At 38.6% G+C, this 17,298-nt stretch overlaps 1 protein-coding gene across 1 annotated transcript in view; it reads left to right on the forward strand.

Annotated features, from left to right (window-relative positions):
• The first annotated feature begins 646 nt into the window (after positions 1–646).
• The window catches only part of Usp45 (ubiquitin specific peptidase 45), a 52,444-nt gene continuing 35,792 nt past the window's right edge, over positions 647–17,298 (forward strand). Inside the window, exons 1-3 of the mRNA XM_013022381.1 lie at positions 647–715; positions 1,218–1,321; positions 4,726–4,826. Of these exons, the coding sequence (XP_012877835.1) occupies positions 647–715; positions 1,218–1,321; positions 4,726–4,826 (274 nt within the window). The remainder of the gene's footprint in view (positions 716–1,217; positions 1,322–4,725; positions 4,827–17,298) is intronic.

The following is a 17,298-nucleotide window of genomic DNA, read 5'->3' on the forward strand; positions in this document are numbered from 1 at the left end:
TTTTTTTTTTTTTTAAGCCAGTCCTGGGGCTTGAACCCAGAGCTCAAACTTTTTTTGCTTAAGGGTAGTGCTCTACTGCTTGAGTCACAGTGCCACTTCCAGCTTTTTCTGAATAGTTGGTTGGAGATAAGAGTCTCATGGCCTTTCCTGCCTGGGCTGGCTTCAAACCGTGATTCTCAGGTCTCAGCTTCCTGAGTAACTAGGATTAGAGGAGTGAGCCATTAGCACCCAGCAAAAAAAAAAAAAAAAGAATCTTTCTTATCTAATATAGAAAGTCCAGAAGTAGGGACACTTTAAACTTAGTTAATTAAAGAGAAAGATCAGTAAAACTTTGCTATTTTAGCCTGGTGTCACTGGCTTATCTCTGTAATCCTAACTATTCAGGAAGCTAATACCTGCGGACTCTCAGTTTAAAGCCAGCCTGGGCAGCAAAATCTGAGAGACTCTCTAGTTAATTAGCAAAATGTCAGTCAAAAAATGTGGCCCAAGTGGTAGAGTGCCAGTCACAATTTAAAAAAAAGCTGAGTCAAGTGAGATCATGAGACCCTGAGTTCAGACCTTGGTACCAGTACCAAACAACAACAACAAAGGCAAAACTGAGATTTCTTTCATTTTTTTCGTGTCATCCCAACTTTATGGCTTCAGGATGACTGAAGATAATTCGGACTTTATGCTTCCTGTTACAATCTCTAGAGATCATCAAGAGGAGGAAAGAGTACATCTTTAACAAAAAATGTAAACCTTTCTTGGAAATATCCATTAGACTTTACTTCTTCCTCTCACATCATGCTCACTAGAATTGACTGGTTTCCTGCTGTATCTAGTGAGGGAAATTACTTGTATTAGTTCTCAGTGAGGTTGGGGTGGAGGTGAGTCCAGGACTGGGAAATGTATGTTTGGAGCAAGGGTCCCCCTGGCCTGCCAGGATCTTTAGTGTTCAACAGTGTGCAAGACAGAAGATGTAGTAGGCCTTTCTAAATGTTCGGAAAATTAACTTTGCTTATGATTGTTTTAGTTAAATACTATAGAATAAAAAAGGAAGTTAACCTCTGCCAAAAAATTTAAGTTGGATAAGAATCTGTATGTTTTCTGAAACTATTCTTTCCTGCTGAAATTAAAGACAAAACCTTTTCAGTATGTTTGAGCCAATTTAAGTTTTGGTTAATATGAAACAAGCTTGGATGTACATCATGCATCTGTCATCTGTTCCTCTTCAGGGATGTGGTAAAAACTCAGAAGGCCAGCATTCATTGAAGCACTTCCGGAGTTGCAGAACAGATTCGCATTGTATTACAGTTAGTCTGAGTACATGGATTATATGGTAAGTTAAATTTGTTAGTACTTGTGTCCACTCAAACAAACAAACTAAAGTCTTTCTCTTTTTCTTTGAACTTTATAAGATAAACTAAAGATATTTTATCAGTTTATGTTTTTTTTCTTTTGTTCTGTGACTTAGAGCCTGGGCACTGTCCCTGAGCTTTTGTGCTCAAGGCTAGCATTCTATCACTTGAACCACAGCTCCATTTGTGGCTTTTTTTTCTGGTTAATTGGAGATAAGAGTTTCACCGACTTTTCTGCCTGGGTTGGCTTTGAACTGTGATTCTCACATCTTGGCTTCCTGAGCAGCTAGGATTACAGTGAGAGCCACTGGTGCCTAGCATGTCTCTTTTATTCATTTATCTTTTGTGCTAGTACTAGGGCTTGAACTCAGAGCCTCACACTCTTGCTTAGCTTTTTCACTCAAGGCTGACACTCTGCTACTGAAGCCATACCTCCACTTGCAACTTTTTTGTGGTTAATTGGAGATATCAGTCTCTCCAATTTGTCTGCCTATCCTTGTGGTGAACCTCAATCCTCATATCTCAGCCTCCTGATTAGTGAGGATTACAGGAGTAAGCCACTGGCACCAAGATATTTTATCTATACTTAATATAATTTATTTTGCTTTTATATTTACATAGAGTTAGAAAGATGATTAATTTACTACTTTTTATACGTATGTTAGATTTATAGTAAAATGAAAATAATTAAAATCATTTTTGTGGGCTTGTAGAATTATTTTCCTATAACAAGAAGCTATATAAGCTTGTCAAATGTTTTTTATAGGAATTTAACTGCTGTGCAATTTTTTTTTCTTCCTGATTGTGAAACAACAACAACAATATAAGAAACAATTTCAGTACAAAACTTCATTAATTTAGGTTCAATGGAAAGCCAGGTTAAAGTAGAGAGACCTGAACTGTATAAAAAGGAAGGTAAATCACAGATTTGGTTATTTAATTGGGGCAATAAAGAGGTACTTACAGTGGTTGCAAGACTGCTTTGAGCATTGGTTCTTATGTCTGACTTCATGTCAGAGTCACACAGGAGTATTTAATACATCCATAGCTGCTACCAGTCCTCTCTTAAACCATACCTATTCAATCAGGGCTACTGTATTTCTTCCTATTGGTCATGCTGAAACCTAAACAGAGTTCAATCATGCTTTAAACTTAAAGTTAACCTGTTGATGAATTTTTCTAAGTACTCAAAGTTGTCTGTTGAAGATTCATTTTCCCTATACTTCTACTAAAGTACTGATTTATGAGCCCTCCTGTAGAAAGAACATATACTCTATGAAGATCCACTTAAAATAATTAGATCGTGTAAGCACTTTGTATAGTGCCTGTTGTATACCAAAAACTCAATTTAAATTTTTTTGTTGTTTTGAGTAGGCATCCATCACATTGTTATTTTGAACTGTCTTTTTTTAACTCTAAATTCTCTGCAATGATCCTGATTTTTATTTACTTGTTCTTTTTGTTATATAAAAGTTAAAACAGTGGATTATGTAGCAAATCAACTATATTAGCAAACATTTCTTGACATCTCAGTATTTTGTAAATCAACAATTATTTTATATTCTTACTATTTTTGTCACAAGTCAAGTAAGTTAAATATTGCACATCTAATATGGTGAAAGCCTGACAATTGTACCTAAATTGTTTGAATTCCAACTTGGTCTGTTGAGAAAAAATGTTTTTGGTACTATTTTCTGTATCACATCTCCGAAGCAGAGGGAGATTGTATTGAGCAGGTTAAGTATTTAAATGCATTTTGAAAATGAATCCAAGTCTACTTTATAGCCATTAATAATCTCAGGATCACTAGTAGTTACAGTGAGGAAGACTGACCACATGAGGCAGCTTGTCTGCTCAAGGCGAGCACTCCTGGTTTTCTGGTAGTTAATTGGAGAGAAGAGTCTCACAGATTTTCCTGCCTGCCTGGTTTTGAACTGTGATCCTCAGCCTCCTGAGTAGCTACAATTATAGGCATGAGCCACCAATGCCTGGCCAAATAAATATTCTTATATGACCATTAGATCCCATGATGATAAAGAAAGTAGGGGTAATATAGAAAAGATACATCTTAATACTAAAACCACAAATAAAACTTAATTACAAGTAGTATTCTAAAAAGAAGTGTACTTATAAAAATACTTTACCTAACTGTCTACAGATCAGCTCCAAACGATAAAAAGCTTTGTCTTTGTCTATTGCTGAATAATCAAGCTACAAGCCTACAGATATTTTGGCCTTTCTTTCTTTCTTACCTCTTTCTTTCTTTCTTTCTTTCTTTCTTTCTTTCTTTCTTTCTTTCTTTCTTTCTTTCCTTCCTTCCTTCTTTTCTTTCTTTCTTCTTTCTTCCTTTCATCTCATTTTAATTGCTAGCTTTCTAACAGAAGTAGACAAAATAGTTTAATGTGGGGCTGGAAAGTGGCTCAGTGGTAGAGTGTTTGTTTTATATGCACGAGGCCCGGGTTCAATTCCTTAGCACCATATAAACAGAAAAGGCCGGAAGTGGTGCTGTAGCTCAAGTGGTAGAACACTAGCCTTGAGCTGAAGAGCTGAGGGACAGTGCCCAAGCCCAGAGTTCAAGCCCCACGACTGACAATAACAATAATAATAATAATAATAACAATAACAATAATGTGTTCCTGTATCCCTATTACCAGTTAATTTAAACATTATCAACTAACAGCGAGTCTTGTTTTATATTCACCAAGGTTTCTTCATCTTAGCACCATTGACTTTATAGGACAGTTAGCAGCTTCTCTGGCCTCTACTGCCAGAAACAGCCAGGAAGTAAACAAAACATGTCTGAGTATTGGGTTACTGTCCCCTGGGAAACAGTTAGTCCATACTTCAAATCACTAATATGTGCTACCCTACTACTCTCTTCTCGTGGCAGTTATTTTGACTCTTTGGTATCCCTCATCTTTCATATTGAATGTAAAGCTGTTTCTGCCTGGACATAGATAATTCAGTATGTCTCCTTTGCTCCAGATTCATGCTGCTGTACTGCTCTGCTTCTATTCCTGATGTCCTCCAGTCTAGTTTATCACATAGTCAGAGTGATGTTTTTAAAATATAAATTGGGCCATACTCCTGCCCTGCTTAAAAACCCCTCATGGCATTCCATTTCATTCGGGGTAAACTGCAGAACCTTTCATTTAAAGTAGAAGGCTTTGTATGAACTCTTCTAGCTTATTTCTCTGGGTTTAGCTAATGCCTTCCACATTGTGTTCTCTGCCAATTTTCTTATAAGACAAAAGAGTACATTTCAGAATGTGCCAAAAGAAGAGAGGCAAAAAGTGTTTGTATATCAACTTTGTTACCTGATATGCAAACTTACTGGAAGTATAGTCATAATATTTGCTTAAAGTTTATATTTATATTTTTTCAGGTGTTACGAATGTGATGAAAAATTATCAACACATTGTAATAAGAAGGTTTTGGCTCAGATTGTTGATTTTCTCCAGAAACATTTTTCTAAAACACAAACAAGTAAGTGAAGCAGTTAAAAGAATTCATATTAAAATATGATATTTCATACTTCGTATAAAACAAATTTGTGGAGTGCCCTAGATTTCACTGTGATATTGCAGTCTATAATTTGAACAAGGATGTAATATCACAAAGCCTTAGCTAGCAGTCTCATATATTGCTTTGTGAGATGTTTACCTAACAATAGGAGAAGTAGAAGTATTGAGTGACTGTGTCATGGGCTTTTAAACCAGACAGTCCTGAATTTGTACTTAGGTTTTCTTACTTATTGGCTGTGGGACATTTTGATTATTATGTGATCATATTGTGAGGCTTAGAAATAATATTTTGAAAATATTTAGAAATAATGTGTGTAAAAACACTTGCATTCAGCTCGTGACACATTTCGGTTGCTAGTATCTGTTGCTGTTTGTTACATAATCATAGTTCAGATTCTAACTCCTAGATGTAGCCAGACTGCCCTGCTAAAGGCTCAAGTTGCCCACAAGACTGCTCTCACATCAGGCACCAGCCAAAAGCTCAAGCATGTCTAGGCCCCTGGCTACAAATTTGGGCCATTCCTACCCTCTTCACATTTGCTAATTTGCTAGAATAATTTAGGAATTCAGGTAAGGGATATACTTCACAATTATAATTTTCTGGTAACACAGAAGAATATACTTCACAATACATCAAGAGAGATACGGGGCAAGATCTGCCAGGTACAAGACTTCTGGGTCCATTCCACAGGGAGTGAGGCTACCACCTCTCATCCTTACACCCATACCCGTCCTCATATCCATACCCACAGGGGTGTGTAGCAGTCTGTGTAGGGAAGCTCTTAGTGTTCCAAACTTTTACTGAGGTTTCATTAGTGGGCTTGATGGATTGAATCATTGGCTACTTTGATTTCTGTTACCTTGACCATCTAGTCACATGGTTTGTCTTTCCAGCATGGGCAGCCCCCCTTGAGTTGTATCTCTATCTCCCCCCTCCCCGCTGTGTATTTCAACTCAGGTCTTCATGTGTACTAATGGACTAGTTAATGACTCTCTGCCACGTGAGCAACAACCCTACCCCTGTTTTGCTTTAGTTATTTTTTGGATAAGGTCTTGCAGGGCTTAAGGGCTGGCATCTAACTGACAACTACTGATCTTAAATCCCAAACCTCCCAAGTAGCTGAGATTGTAGGTATGAGCTACCATGTCTGATCTGAGTCAGCTCCTTAGTAGAATCTGTCTAGTGATCTTCCATATTACCATTATGAATGACACTATGAATGACAAACCCACTATGAAAAGACCCATACGAATAATTTGGCAAACCTTTGTGATGCTCTGGAAACTGCAAAATTTTAGAGACTACTTATCAGGAAACTGGATCAAAAGCCAGCCCAAACCTTTATCACATGACAATAATGCATTATATATTCCATGTTGAGGGATTAGAGGTATGGCTCAGTTGGTAGAGTGCCAGCCAGTGAGCAAAAGCATCAAGTATCAAGTTTGAGTCCTGGTCTTGGACTTAAAAAAAAGAATATTGTATATTGATATGTATAGACTGTTACCTAACATGAGAAATATATGGTATATATTAATATAAATTAAAAGTATATAGGGTGGGGCTGGGAAGGTGGCTCAGTGGTAGAGTGCTTGCCTTGCATCCATGAGGCCCTGGGTTCAATTCCTCAGCACCACATAAGCAGGAAGTGGTGTTGTGGCTCAAGTAGTAGAGTGCTAGCCTTGAACTGAGCTGAGAGACAGTGCCTCAGGCCCAGAGTTCAGGCCTCCTGACCGACAAAAAAAAAAAAAGTATATAGGGTACCAGTTTCTTCATCCAAATATAGAAAGTGCTAGGCATTATACTCAGTCTGTAGTAGAGAAATAAAAATAGATTTTTCTTGCTGTCTTGGGGTTTATAGTCAGAAAAAATTATAAGAAAATACTTAAGGTCTGGTGTGTGCAAAAGAAAGACAGCAAAGGCAGTGTGGCTGAAGTGTGGTTTATTAGAAGAGAGAAGAATGAGTCTGGTGGGCCATAAGGAATTCCATGGTAAATAATGTGTATTTGATTGGAATTGTAAGGGAAGTTATTAAATTTGTTGTAAGCAAGGGAAAATCATAGTCACTTCAGTTTTGGGGAAAAAAAGATGACATAGGAGGGCAGGATTAAGAGTAGGAGTCATTAAGAAGGTTAAAGTAATACTGGGTGTATAACTCAAGTGGTAAAGTACTTCCCTAGCAGTGGTGAGGTCCTGAGCTCAACCCCCACTAGGGGAAGGGATGGGCACTTCTAGGAGGCTATTGTGGTGGGGCAGGTGAGAGTCTAGTACAATCTTGGTGGAAAGAAGGTAAAGGAGAGTGAGAAGAATTAAGTACAAATTTCAGGACATTGAATATCTAAGCAAGGGACACTAAACGTACATAGTAAGTTCGAGGTGCTTTTGAAGCAGAATTAAAGTATTTAGACAGTGGTGGGCCATCTGAAATCTCAAAATCATTTGGTACTCAGTGGGACAAACACATATGCTTCTTGTAAGCTGCCCACAGCTGTCTGCCTTTATAATTGCATGTGTGTGCTTGTGCGCATGTGCATACACATGCATCACCCTAAGGCTTGAACTCAGCACCTGGGTGTCGTCCCTGAGGTTTTGTGTTCAAGGCTAGGTTTTGTGTTCATACATGCTAAGCAAGCACTTACCACTAAGCTCCATTCTCAACCCCACTCTACTACATTTGAACTACAGCTCCAGTTCTGGCTTTTTGGTAGTTAATTGAGATAAGAGTCTCAGATTTTTCTGCCCTGGCTGGCTTTGAACTGAGGTGCTCAGATCTCAGTGTCCTTAATAGCTAGAATCATAGGCATGAGTCTCTAGCACCTGGCTTACACTGATAATTTAAAATGATATTCTAAATAAGTGGCCCTTGGCAGAGAAAAGGTTCCCTACCCCAGATAGAAAGTGGCAACAAGCTAGGCACTTGTGGCTTCATACCTGTAATCCAGCTAATCATCTCACTGATATCTAAAGATTATAATTTGAAGTCAGCCCAGGCAGACATATCTAAGAGACTCTATCTCTCTAGTTAACTAGCAAAAAGCTGGAAGTGGAGGTGTAGCTCAAGAGGTAGAGCACTAGCCTTGAGTGAAAAAGTCAAGCGAAAGTGCCAGGCCCTGAGTTCAAGCCACATTACCAGTACACACACAAAAAAACAAACAATTAGACAACAGAAACTAAAAAGTTATCTAAGAGTACAAGTACCAAGACAAAAGAAAAACATAGCTGCCAATTATTTTCTATCATAGGTGTCTTTCTTAGCTGTGTATCACTAATGAAAGAGTAATGGAGAGGTTGGAGAAGGAGGCAGTAAGCCCAGCCTCCGGGACAGCAAGAGAGTCACTACTTTTTATTACTTATTCATTTACTTATTCAACGGCCATTTGTTGAATTCTTTGTGGCAGGGATGCTAGCCATGGTTCCACTTCTGCTCTCATAAAGAAGCAGGAAAGCCAGATGCTGGTGACTCACGTCTGTAATCCTAGGCTGGCATCTGAGGAGTTGGAAGCAGTCTGAGGAGTAAAGTCCATGAAGCTCTTATTTCCAATAAACTACTCAGAAAAAGCCGGAAGTGGCACCATGGTAGAGCACTAATCTTGAGCAAAAGAAAGAGGCAGAGCCCAGGCCCAGAGTTCAAGTCTCAGACCAGCAAAAAACAAAACAAAAAAGCAGGAAAATGTGGTGATGAAAGATATTTAATATGTCAGCAAATGAAGTTGGCCTTACTTGCTGTCTCCTGAGAAGGGCATGCACATTGCATTTGTTTTGTTTGCCATAATATTAGACATATAATATAAATATTGATGAAACTACAATTATAGAAATTGTTTTCTCTGGCTGTGTGTGTGTGTGTGTGTGTGTGTGTGTTGGTACTGGGGCTTGAACTCAGGGCCTGTGTACAATGCCTTAGCTTCCCCCTCCTCTTTTTTTTTTTTTTAATAGTGAATATACTACAGAGGCGTTACAATTACATGGACAAGATAATGAGTACATTTCTTATCAAGCATTGTTGCCTCCTCCTTTGTTTCCCCTTTCCATCCCTTCCCCATCCCCTACCCCCACCCTGCCTTAGCTTTTTGCTCAAAGCTGACACTCTACCACTTGAACTACAGCTCCATTTCTGGCTTTATAAGTAGGTAATTGGAGATAAGAGTCTCATGGACTTTCCTGCCCAGGCTGGCTTTGGACTTGGATCCTCAGATCTCAGTTTCCTAAGTATCTATGATTACAGCCACTGACACTTGGCTTTTTCTGCATTTTTTTAAAACCTGAGTTCAAGGACAAAGCTAGTCTGATTTTGATTCGATTTTACAAATTTCTGGAATATTTATGACAGTAAGCAAGGGAGTCCTTTAAAAAAAATCAGTGTGATAAACCTGATAGAAACAACTCAAAAAGAGAGATTTATTTCGGCTCACAGTTTCTGAGGTTTCAGTCGGCAGGATATCCTTCTGGTGAGGCAGGACACATCACGGCAGCAAACATGTGCTAGAGCAAGGTTGTACACCTTCTGATGGCCAAGAAGTAGAGAAAGCAAGTCACCAAGGGGCTAAGGCAAGGGTACAACCTCAAAGTCACACTCTTAGTGATCTACTTTCTTTAGCTAGGCCACACCTAGTGTCTTCCCAAATAATGCCACCAGCTGGAGACCAAGTTTTCAACCCCCTGAGACCAAGTTTTCAACCTCAAGAGAGCTGAAAGATGTGATATAAAAAAGTAATAAGGGGCTGGGAAGTTGGCTCAGTGGTAGAGCACTTGCCTTGCATGCCTGAGGCCCTGGGTTCGATTCCTCCGCACCACATAAGAAAAAAGCCGGGGGCTGGGAAGGTGGCTCAGTGGTAGAGCACTTGCCTTGCATGCTCGAGGCCCTGGGTTCAATTCCTCAGCACCACATAAGAAAAAAGCCGGAAATGGTGCTGTGGCTCAAGTGGTAGAGTGCTAGCCTTGAGCTGAAGGGCTGAGGGACAGCGCCCAGCCCCGATTTCAGGCCCCACGCCGGGCCCAAAAAAAAAAAAAAGAAAAAAGCCGGAAGTGGCGCTGTAGCTCAAGTGGTAGAGCGCTAGCCTTGAGCTGAAGAGCTGAGGACAGCACCCAGGCCCAAAGTTCAGGCCCCACGCCCGGACCCAAAAAAAAAAAAAAAAGTAATGAGAATACAAGCAGAGCAAGATTTCTGTTTTAATTGATATGGTGCATGTAATGATCACTTGAAAAGGAAAGAAATCCTGGAGCTGGCTTTCAGGCTGACTCTCAGAGAACCGAATTTGGGGCAGGTGGAGAGGAGAGAAGAAATCACTTCAGGTGGCGGTAGGCACTGAGTATACCTTGTTTGACTCTGTGGAAGCCTTCAGAACAGAAGCCTTCAGAATTCTTGGCACATGCGCTTTTGAAGTAGTTTGAGAGTGAGCAGAGTCTCCAGAATAGCAGAGTTCTGAGTTCTTGGTGGCCAGAAGTTCCAGAGAAAAATGTGTTTCTCTTTGTGGGCCAAGCTACAGGATTTAACAGGCAAGTTTGATTTGAAGTAAGATCCCAAGGCATTTTTAAGTGTTTTAGATTAGTAATCTGCTATACTCTAGTATGAAGCTTCAAGGGTATTTTTAGAACATTCTTGGCAAATCATAGACGAAAGTTGACATTAAACCAAGCACTGGTATCTCAAGTCTGTAATTCTAGCTTGTCCAGAGGCTGAAATCTGAGGATTGTGGTTCAAAGCCAGCCTGGGCAGGAAAGTCCATGAGACCTTATCTCCAGTTAACCACCAGAAAACCAGAAGTGCTGCTGTGGCTCAAAGTGGCCTTGAGCAAAAATATCAGGGTCAGTGCCTAGGCCCTGAGTTCTAGCCCTACAGCGGAGCGCGCGCGCACACACACGCATGCACGCACGCACACACGCACACACACACACACACACAAAATGGTGAGGGGAGGAGGGAAGGAAGGAAGTTGATATTAACATTTGTAAGAATTCTGGATCTGATTTTGCAGTTTTTTTAAAATAGTAACTGAAGACATGTAAAAATGTTGGTACATGGTAATTCAGAAGGAATATAAAATGTTGTAAAGGATATAGAGAAATCATAATTTGTTATTGCTTGCTTAAATAGTGCCATAATGAAGCACGTGCAGTAGACTAATAAGAACATTCTGGAATAGTATCTAATATAGACTAACAGCAAGGAAATTTTGTTTGGAAAAATTTGTTTGGAAAAGAAGCTTTGTAAACCATCTAGACCAAAAGGGAAAAGGTATGTTCCAGGCAGAGGAAATAGCTTTTAAATAGTTCTAGGGAATTGTACAGAGCAGAAAGGAGTTTTGTGGTGCTGGGGATGGTGAGAAGTGAAACTTAGTAGATAAGTAGGAGAATTGGTTAAAGCAGTGTTAATTTAGAGTGTTTCCTGAAGGCAGTTTTGTATTTTAGATAGGTTACTTGTAATATGAAAACAGGAATGCATACACACACACACACACACACACTCACACACACATCTGCCTATTCATTACACTAATGTCATATGACTAAATACATATTTCTAAGGAGAACGGTTAACTGGCAGTTTGATTTGGAGAATAAACAGGTAAGCTAATTATGATGCAGTTTCAAGGTAGGGAAGTTATGAGGAAGCAAAATTTTCCTTTTCAAGATTAAACTTCTTTTCAGCTGTAGAAATGGGCAAATTACATTATTACTACATGACTGGGTTAGGTAATTGCATTAAGCAGTTGAGATGAACCCTAGTGCAGGTTCCCAGAAGAATGCTTACAGCTGTGTAGATTTCACATCTGATGTTCAGATTTGCTGAAAAAACAAAAAACCAAACCAAACCCCTCCCTCCACTTTATATACATAATGAAAAGGTCCTCTATAACACAAGATTGAAAAAGGTCAAATAAACATTTTTTATGAAACTCAGTCAGAAATAAGTGTTACTAAAGTTAGACCTAAAAGCTGCACATGATAAAAAGATTGGTCGGTGGGGTCTGTGGTGTCGGCTGGGAAAAATAGGGAGGATAATGAATAGGCAAATCAGAAGAGAGAATTTTTAGGGCAGTGAAATGACTCTGATGACACAGGGATGGATGTGTGTCATTATGCATTTGTCCAGATCCATAAACTCCACCACAAGAGTGGGCCTCGTGCAAACTCTGGACTTTGGGTTCATCATTTATAACAGAAGAACCATTCTAGTGGAGATGTTGGTCATGGGGAAAGCTAGCCACTTGTGGGACAGAGGCAAATGGCTCAATTTTGCTGTGAATCTGCAACCTAAAAAAAAAAAAAAGTTTATTGTTAAAAAGTGATCTGTGTTTCCTAAAAGACTCATGAGATAATGTTACTTCATCCGTCTATTCTACAAGTACTTACAGAATACAGAAATTCTGATAAAATTCTGTTAAAATACTGGTTTTGATTGCTTTCTGTTAACTAGACAGATAATTGACAGTTCCACATTCTTTTCTAGACAAGTAAATTTGACTCAGTTTTAATGCTGGTGGTAAACCATTTTAAACAAGACTCAAAATAATTAAGCATATTCTGTTAAAAATTATAAATTCTGGTATACAAATGTCATGAATTATGTTGGTTCTTTTGGTTTATTTATTTTGTATGTGGTCCCAAGGAATTAAACCCAAGGCATCAAGCATGTACCATTAAGCTACATTCTGAACCCCCAGTTCTTTTGGTTGTAGAAGGTGTAAGTTTTCTGAACCTTCATTTGAAACTAAAGCAGTAAATTGTATAGTGGATATTTGAGATTAAATATATTATGACCGTTCATAGTAGCAATTTGAATGTTATTTGATACTTTCTTTTTTTTAAGTAAGTTTGTTCTGCTATAAAGTAATGTCCTGCTCAGAAATTTGTGTTTCCAAAATTGAGCACTAAAAACTTATTTCTGTATATACCAGGGGTTGGAAAAAAGGTATTGGATATTTGAAATGCAACTTAAGTTAACCTGCAGAAATGTAAATCCAGGAATCCTGAATTTACATTTCTTGAAAACATTTGCTAAGATTATAAAGATAGTTACACACACACACACACACACACACACACACACACACACGCGCGCGCGCATATTTTAAATGCCAGTTCTGGGGTTTGAACTCAGGGCTTGGGTTCTGTCCCTGGGCCTCTCTGTACTCAAAGCTAGTGCTCTACCACTTGAGCCACAGCTCCACTTCTGGCATTTTCTGTTTACGTGGTACTGAGGAATCGAACCCAGGGCTTCATGCATGGTAGGCAAGCACTCTACCATTAAGCCACATTCCCAGCCCTGGCCTTTTTTGTCTTTAACTGGCTAATTGTAGATAAGTCTCACAAACTTACCTGTCCTGGCTGGTTTCAACCCATAGTTCTCAGATTTCAGCCTTTTTGAGTACATAAGATTACAAGCATGAGCCACGGATGCCCAACTATGTATTTTTTTTTAATTTGCTTTGTTTAGGGCTGGGAAGGGGGCTCAGTGGTAGAGCGCTTGCCTTGCATGCATGAGGCCCTAGGTTCGATTCCTCAGCACCACATAAGCAAAAAGAAAAAAAGCCGGAAGTGGTGCTGTGGCTCAAGTGGTAGAGTGCTAGCCTTGAGCTGAAGAGCTGAGGGACAGCACCCAGGCCCAGAGTTCAGGCCCCACGACCCCCCACCCCCCCAAAATTTTTTTGTTTTGTTTTTGTTTTCTTTGGTGGTACTTATAATCTAACTTAGGGTCTTAAGAATGCTAGGCAAATGCTCTATCACTAAACTACATTCCAGGACCAGTGGTTTTATTTGTACATTTATCATTTAGTATCTTTTAACTTGTCTTATGAAAGAGTCAATTGTCTAATATTTGAGTATTGAAATCATTACTATGGTAGAAATTTTTGAATTTGTATGTTGGTTTGGTGTGTTTTTATTGTTTAATTTTTTCTGGCTCTTCAGCCAGTTTTCTGTCCTGTATTATCAGAGGTCTGTACAAGATCTAGGAGGGCTTGGTTTGTGCCTGTAATCCTAGCTATGCAAGAGGCTGAAATCTGGACTAGGAAGGTGTCTCAGTGGTAGAGTGCTTGCCTTGCATGCATGAGGCCCTGGGTTCGATTCCTCAGCACCACATAAACAGAAAAAGGCGGAAGTAGTGCTGTGGCTCCAGTGGTAGAGCATTAGCCTTGAGCTGAAGAGCTGAGGGACAGCACCCAGGCCCAGAGTTCAAGCCCCAAGACTGACAAAAAAAAAAAAAAGCTGAGATCTGAAAATCTTGGTTTGAAGTCATCCTAGGCAAGAAAGTCCATGAGACTTATCTCCAATTGACCAGCAAAAAGCCAGAAGTGGAGTTGTACCTTGAGGGGAAAAAAAAAAGTTTAGTACCAGCATCAAGAAAGAAAGGAAGGAAAAAAAAATGCCTATGAGGTTTACTCAACCAGCAACTCTGTGTACTCAGACCCTGTAGGCTTACAGCCTTCAAAGTCAACTACAGATCCATAAAAGATACTTAAGAAATTTAGGTAGTAAAAAATAAAACTATTAGGCTGGGCACTGGTGGCTCACATGCTTGTAATCCTAACTACTCAGGAGGCTGAGATCTGAGGATCAAGGTTAAAAGCCAGCCAGGGCAGGAAAGTCCATGAGACTCTTTATCTCTAATAAACCACCAGAAAACAGCAAGTGATGCTGTGGCTCAAGTGGTAGAGCACTAGCCTTGAGCTGAAGAGCTGAGGGACAGTGCCCAGGCCTAGAGTTCAAGCTCCATGACTGAAAAAATAAATAAAAATAAAAATATTAGAATGCTGGAGTTGTAGCACATCAGTAAAATGAGTGATTGCATAGGCCCTGTATTCTGTACCTAGAACTAGAAATGAAAAATAAAACAAAAATGTTCGCTACACTACCTCAGTTTCCTCTCAATGTTCTTTGTCTTTTAAGCTTGTACTGTGTAAGGGGCTTTCTGATGACAGTGTCAGTAGAATATATTAAATCCTTTTTAATAAAATGCTTTCAAATATAAGTAGTACTTTTTAAAAAAGTAAATGCAAATAAACTTAAAATGAACAAAGCAATTGATAATCACAATTTCACAGTTTGTTTTTGTTGTTGTGGCTTTGTCTTTTTAGTTATACTATATTGCAAAACATCTTGAGGTCTAGTTTTTAGACTATTAGATTTTCTGTTTGGAAAGAAGAAGAGAGTTGTTTTTAAAACATCTACACTTCCAAACTGAGAAAGCTTTGTCATCTCTATAAAGGAAATGACAATCATTCTTAGAAGTTATAAATTGTGTCCTACTAAAACATACATACCTATATTTGTCAAATAATTGAAATGCTAGTCTGATACCTCTGTTTTGAACTAGATATTCAGCCGATATTTTTTCTTTTCTTTCTTTCTGTCTTTTGGTTTGTTCTTTTGAAGCAAAATTCTTCTCCATAGCTCAGGCTGGACCAAGCTCATGTCAGTCTCCCTGGTGCTGATTAAGCATATGCTGCCATACGCAGTTGAGCATACAATACTAAACAAATAGACAACATGTATACTTAGTTTACAGAGGATTTACTGAAATAATGTTTAATGCTATAAGTTTAAGGCCTAACACAATAGTGCTGTTAATATAATATTCTTATGTTCTAGCCATAGGCTAAGCAATTTAGTATAAATTACTATTGTGCTTCATATATTGTCTGACACCCCATAAACATTTGATTAATCAATTTAACTTGTTATATATTAGAAAACTTGTACTTTTAAAATGCAAAACTAAAATGTTACTCTGTTTTCCAGTTAAATTAATGATCTGATCTATTTGATCCTCACGCCCAATAACATGGTTGATGTTGATATTTTCTCACAGACTGACATATAAAAGTCAACAGAGCCTTGCCACGTGTGTGAAGTGGCAATTTAACCATGAAATAAACAGTTTTTATTGCCATTGCCCTGTGGACATGTTCTTTCTGGCAGTGCTGCCCATATTTGGTGGCTGTGCATGGAGAGCCAGGTGGTGCTGAAAAGCATCGTACACTGAAGCGTGGACATATCTAGGTTTGACATTTGTCATCCCTTTCTGCTGAAGGGAAGGAGAAAATCTGTTTTTCCATATGTTTATGCTTTTTTTTTTTGCCTGCAGTTTTGTCCAGATGGTCTTATGAACATTGTTTACTTTGGGATGTTATCCCAGATGTTTTAAAAAACTAATGGGTAAACATAGTGCATACATATATAAATTATTGTATGCTATGATTTTTAAATGTTTTTTTAAGATTAAAAGGTAATTTATTTCTGAGACTATTTTTATAAGTGAATGTTTATACTTACATACAGTTATATTCTGTAACTTTTTTTCTTGCAACTGTTCATTTTTCAGATTAAAAGCTAAAACTTTTTCCACATTATTTTTTTTACATTCTTAAAACTTTCTTTTAACATTACCAAGAATGTTTTGAGTCATTTGTCAGGGTTTCATATACTCAAATCTATAAGAATCTGCCCTTTTATAATTATTCTCATTCAAAATAAATTATTAATGAGAATGTAAGTAGCAAAATGACAGTGGATTTATAATTATAATTTTATTATGGTCTTGAGAAATACTAATTAACCTTTCTGAAATTAAGTTTTGTAAATGTAAAAATCACTTAACTGCTTTGCTTAAAAAGGTGGAGTTGGCTGGGAATGTGGCTCAGTGGTAGAATGCTTGCCTTGCATGCATGAAGCCCTGGGTTCGATTCCTCAGTACCACATTACACAGAAAAAGCTGGAAGTGACGCTTTAACTCAAGTGGTAGAGTGCTAGCTTTGTGCAAAAAGACACCTCAGGGACAGGGCCCAGGCCTAGGACTGGCAAAAAAAAAAAAAAAAAAAGATGGAGTAGTACTTTGAATTACTCTTTTATCTTGAATCTCTTAAAAGTCACTATGAAAACATCTATTATCATCAGATAGAATGAGAGTCTGAAACTTCCTTGTTCTAGGTTCTAGTTGGGCTAAGAGGCAAATTGTTCTGTTTGCAAACCCAGACAGGAGCCATGTCAGAATCCCAAGTTAATGCAGAGAAGAACTAGGAAGACGAGCCTGGAGTTGAGAGTTAAATATAACTCTTTAATGTCTGGACATCAGTTACCAGTAATAAATACTTTTTAAAAAAGCAAACCGGAAGCTGGGTGCTAGTGAAACATGCCTATAATCCTAGCTATTCAAGAGTCTGAGAGCTGAGGATTACAGTTTGAAGCCAGACTGGGCAGGGCAGGAAAGTCATCTCCAATAAATTACCAAAAAAGTGGAGCTGTGGCTTAAGTGGTAGAGCTAGCCTTGAGCAAAAAAGAAGCTCAAGAACAGAGCCAGGCCCTGTGTTTGTGTGTGTGTGTGTGTGTGTGTGTGTATACGTGTGTGCAACAGGAAAGAAGGGAAATTTCACCTTATTAAAAGATGCTGCAGCATCACTTAAAAGTTATCAGGCCTGGGCCTGGGAAGATGGCT

This window comes from Dipodomys ordii, unplaced genomic scaffold (assembly GCF_000151885.1).
Source record: "Dipodomys ordii isolate 6190 unplaced genomic scaffold, Dord_2.0 Scaffold62, whole genome shotgun sequence".
In the NCBI taxonomy this organism is placed as follows: Eukaryota; Metazoa; Chordata; class Mammalia; order Rodentia; family Heteromyidae; genus Dipodomys; species Dipodomys ordii.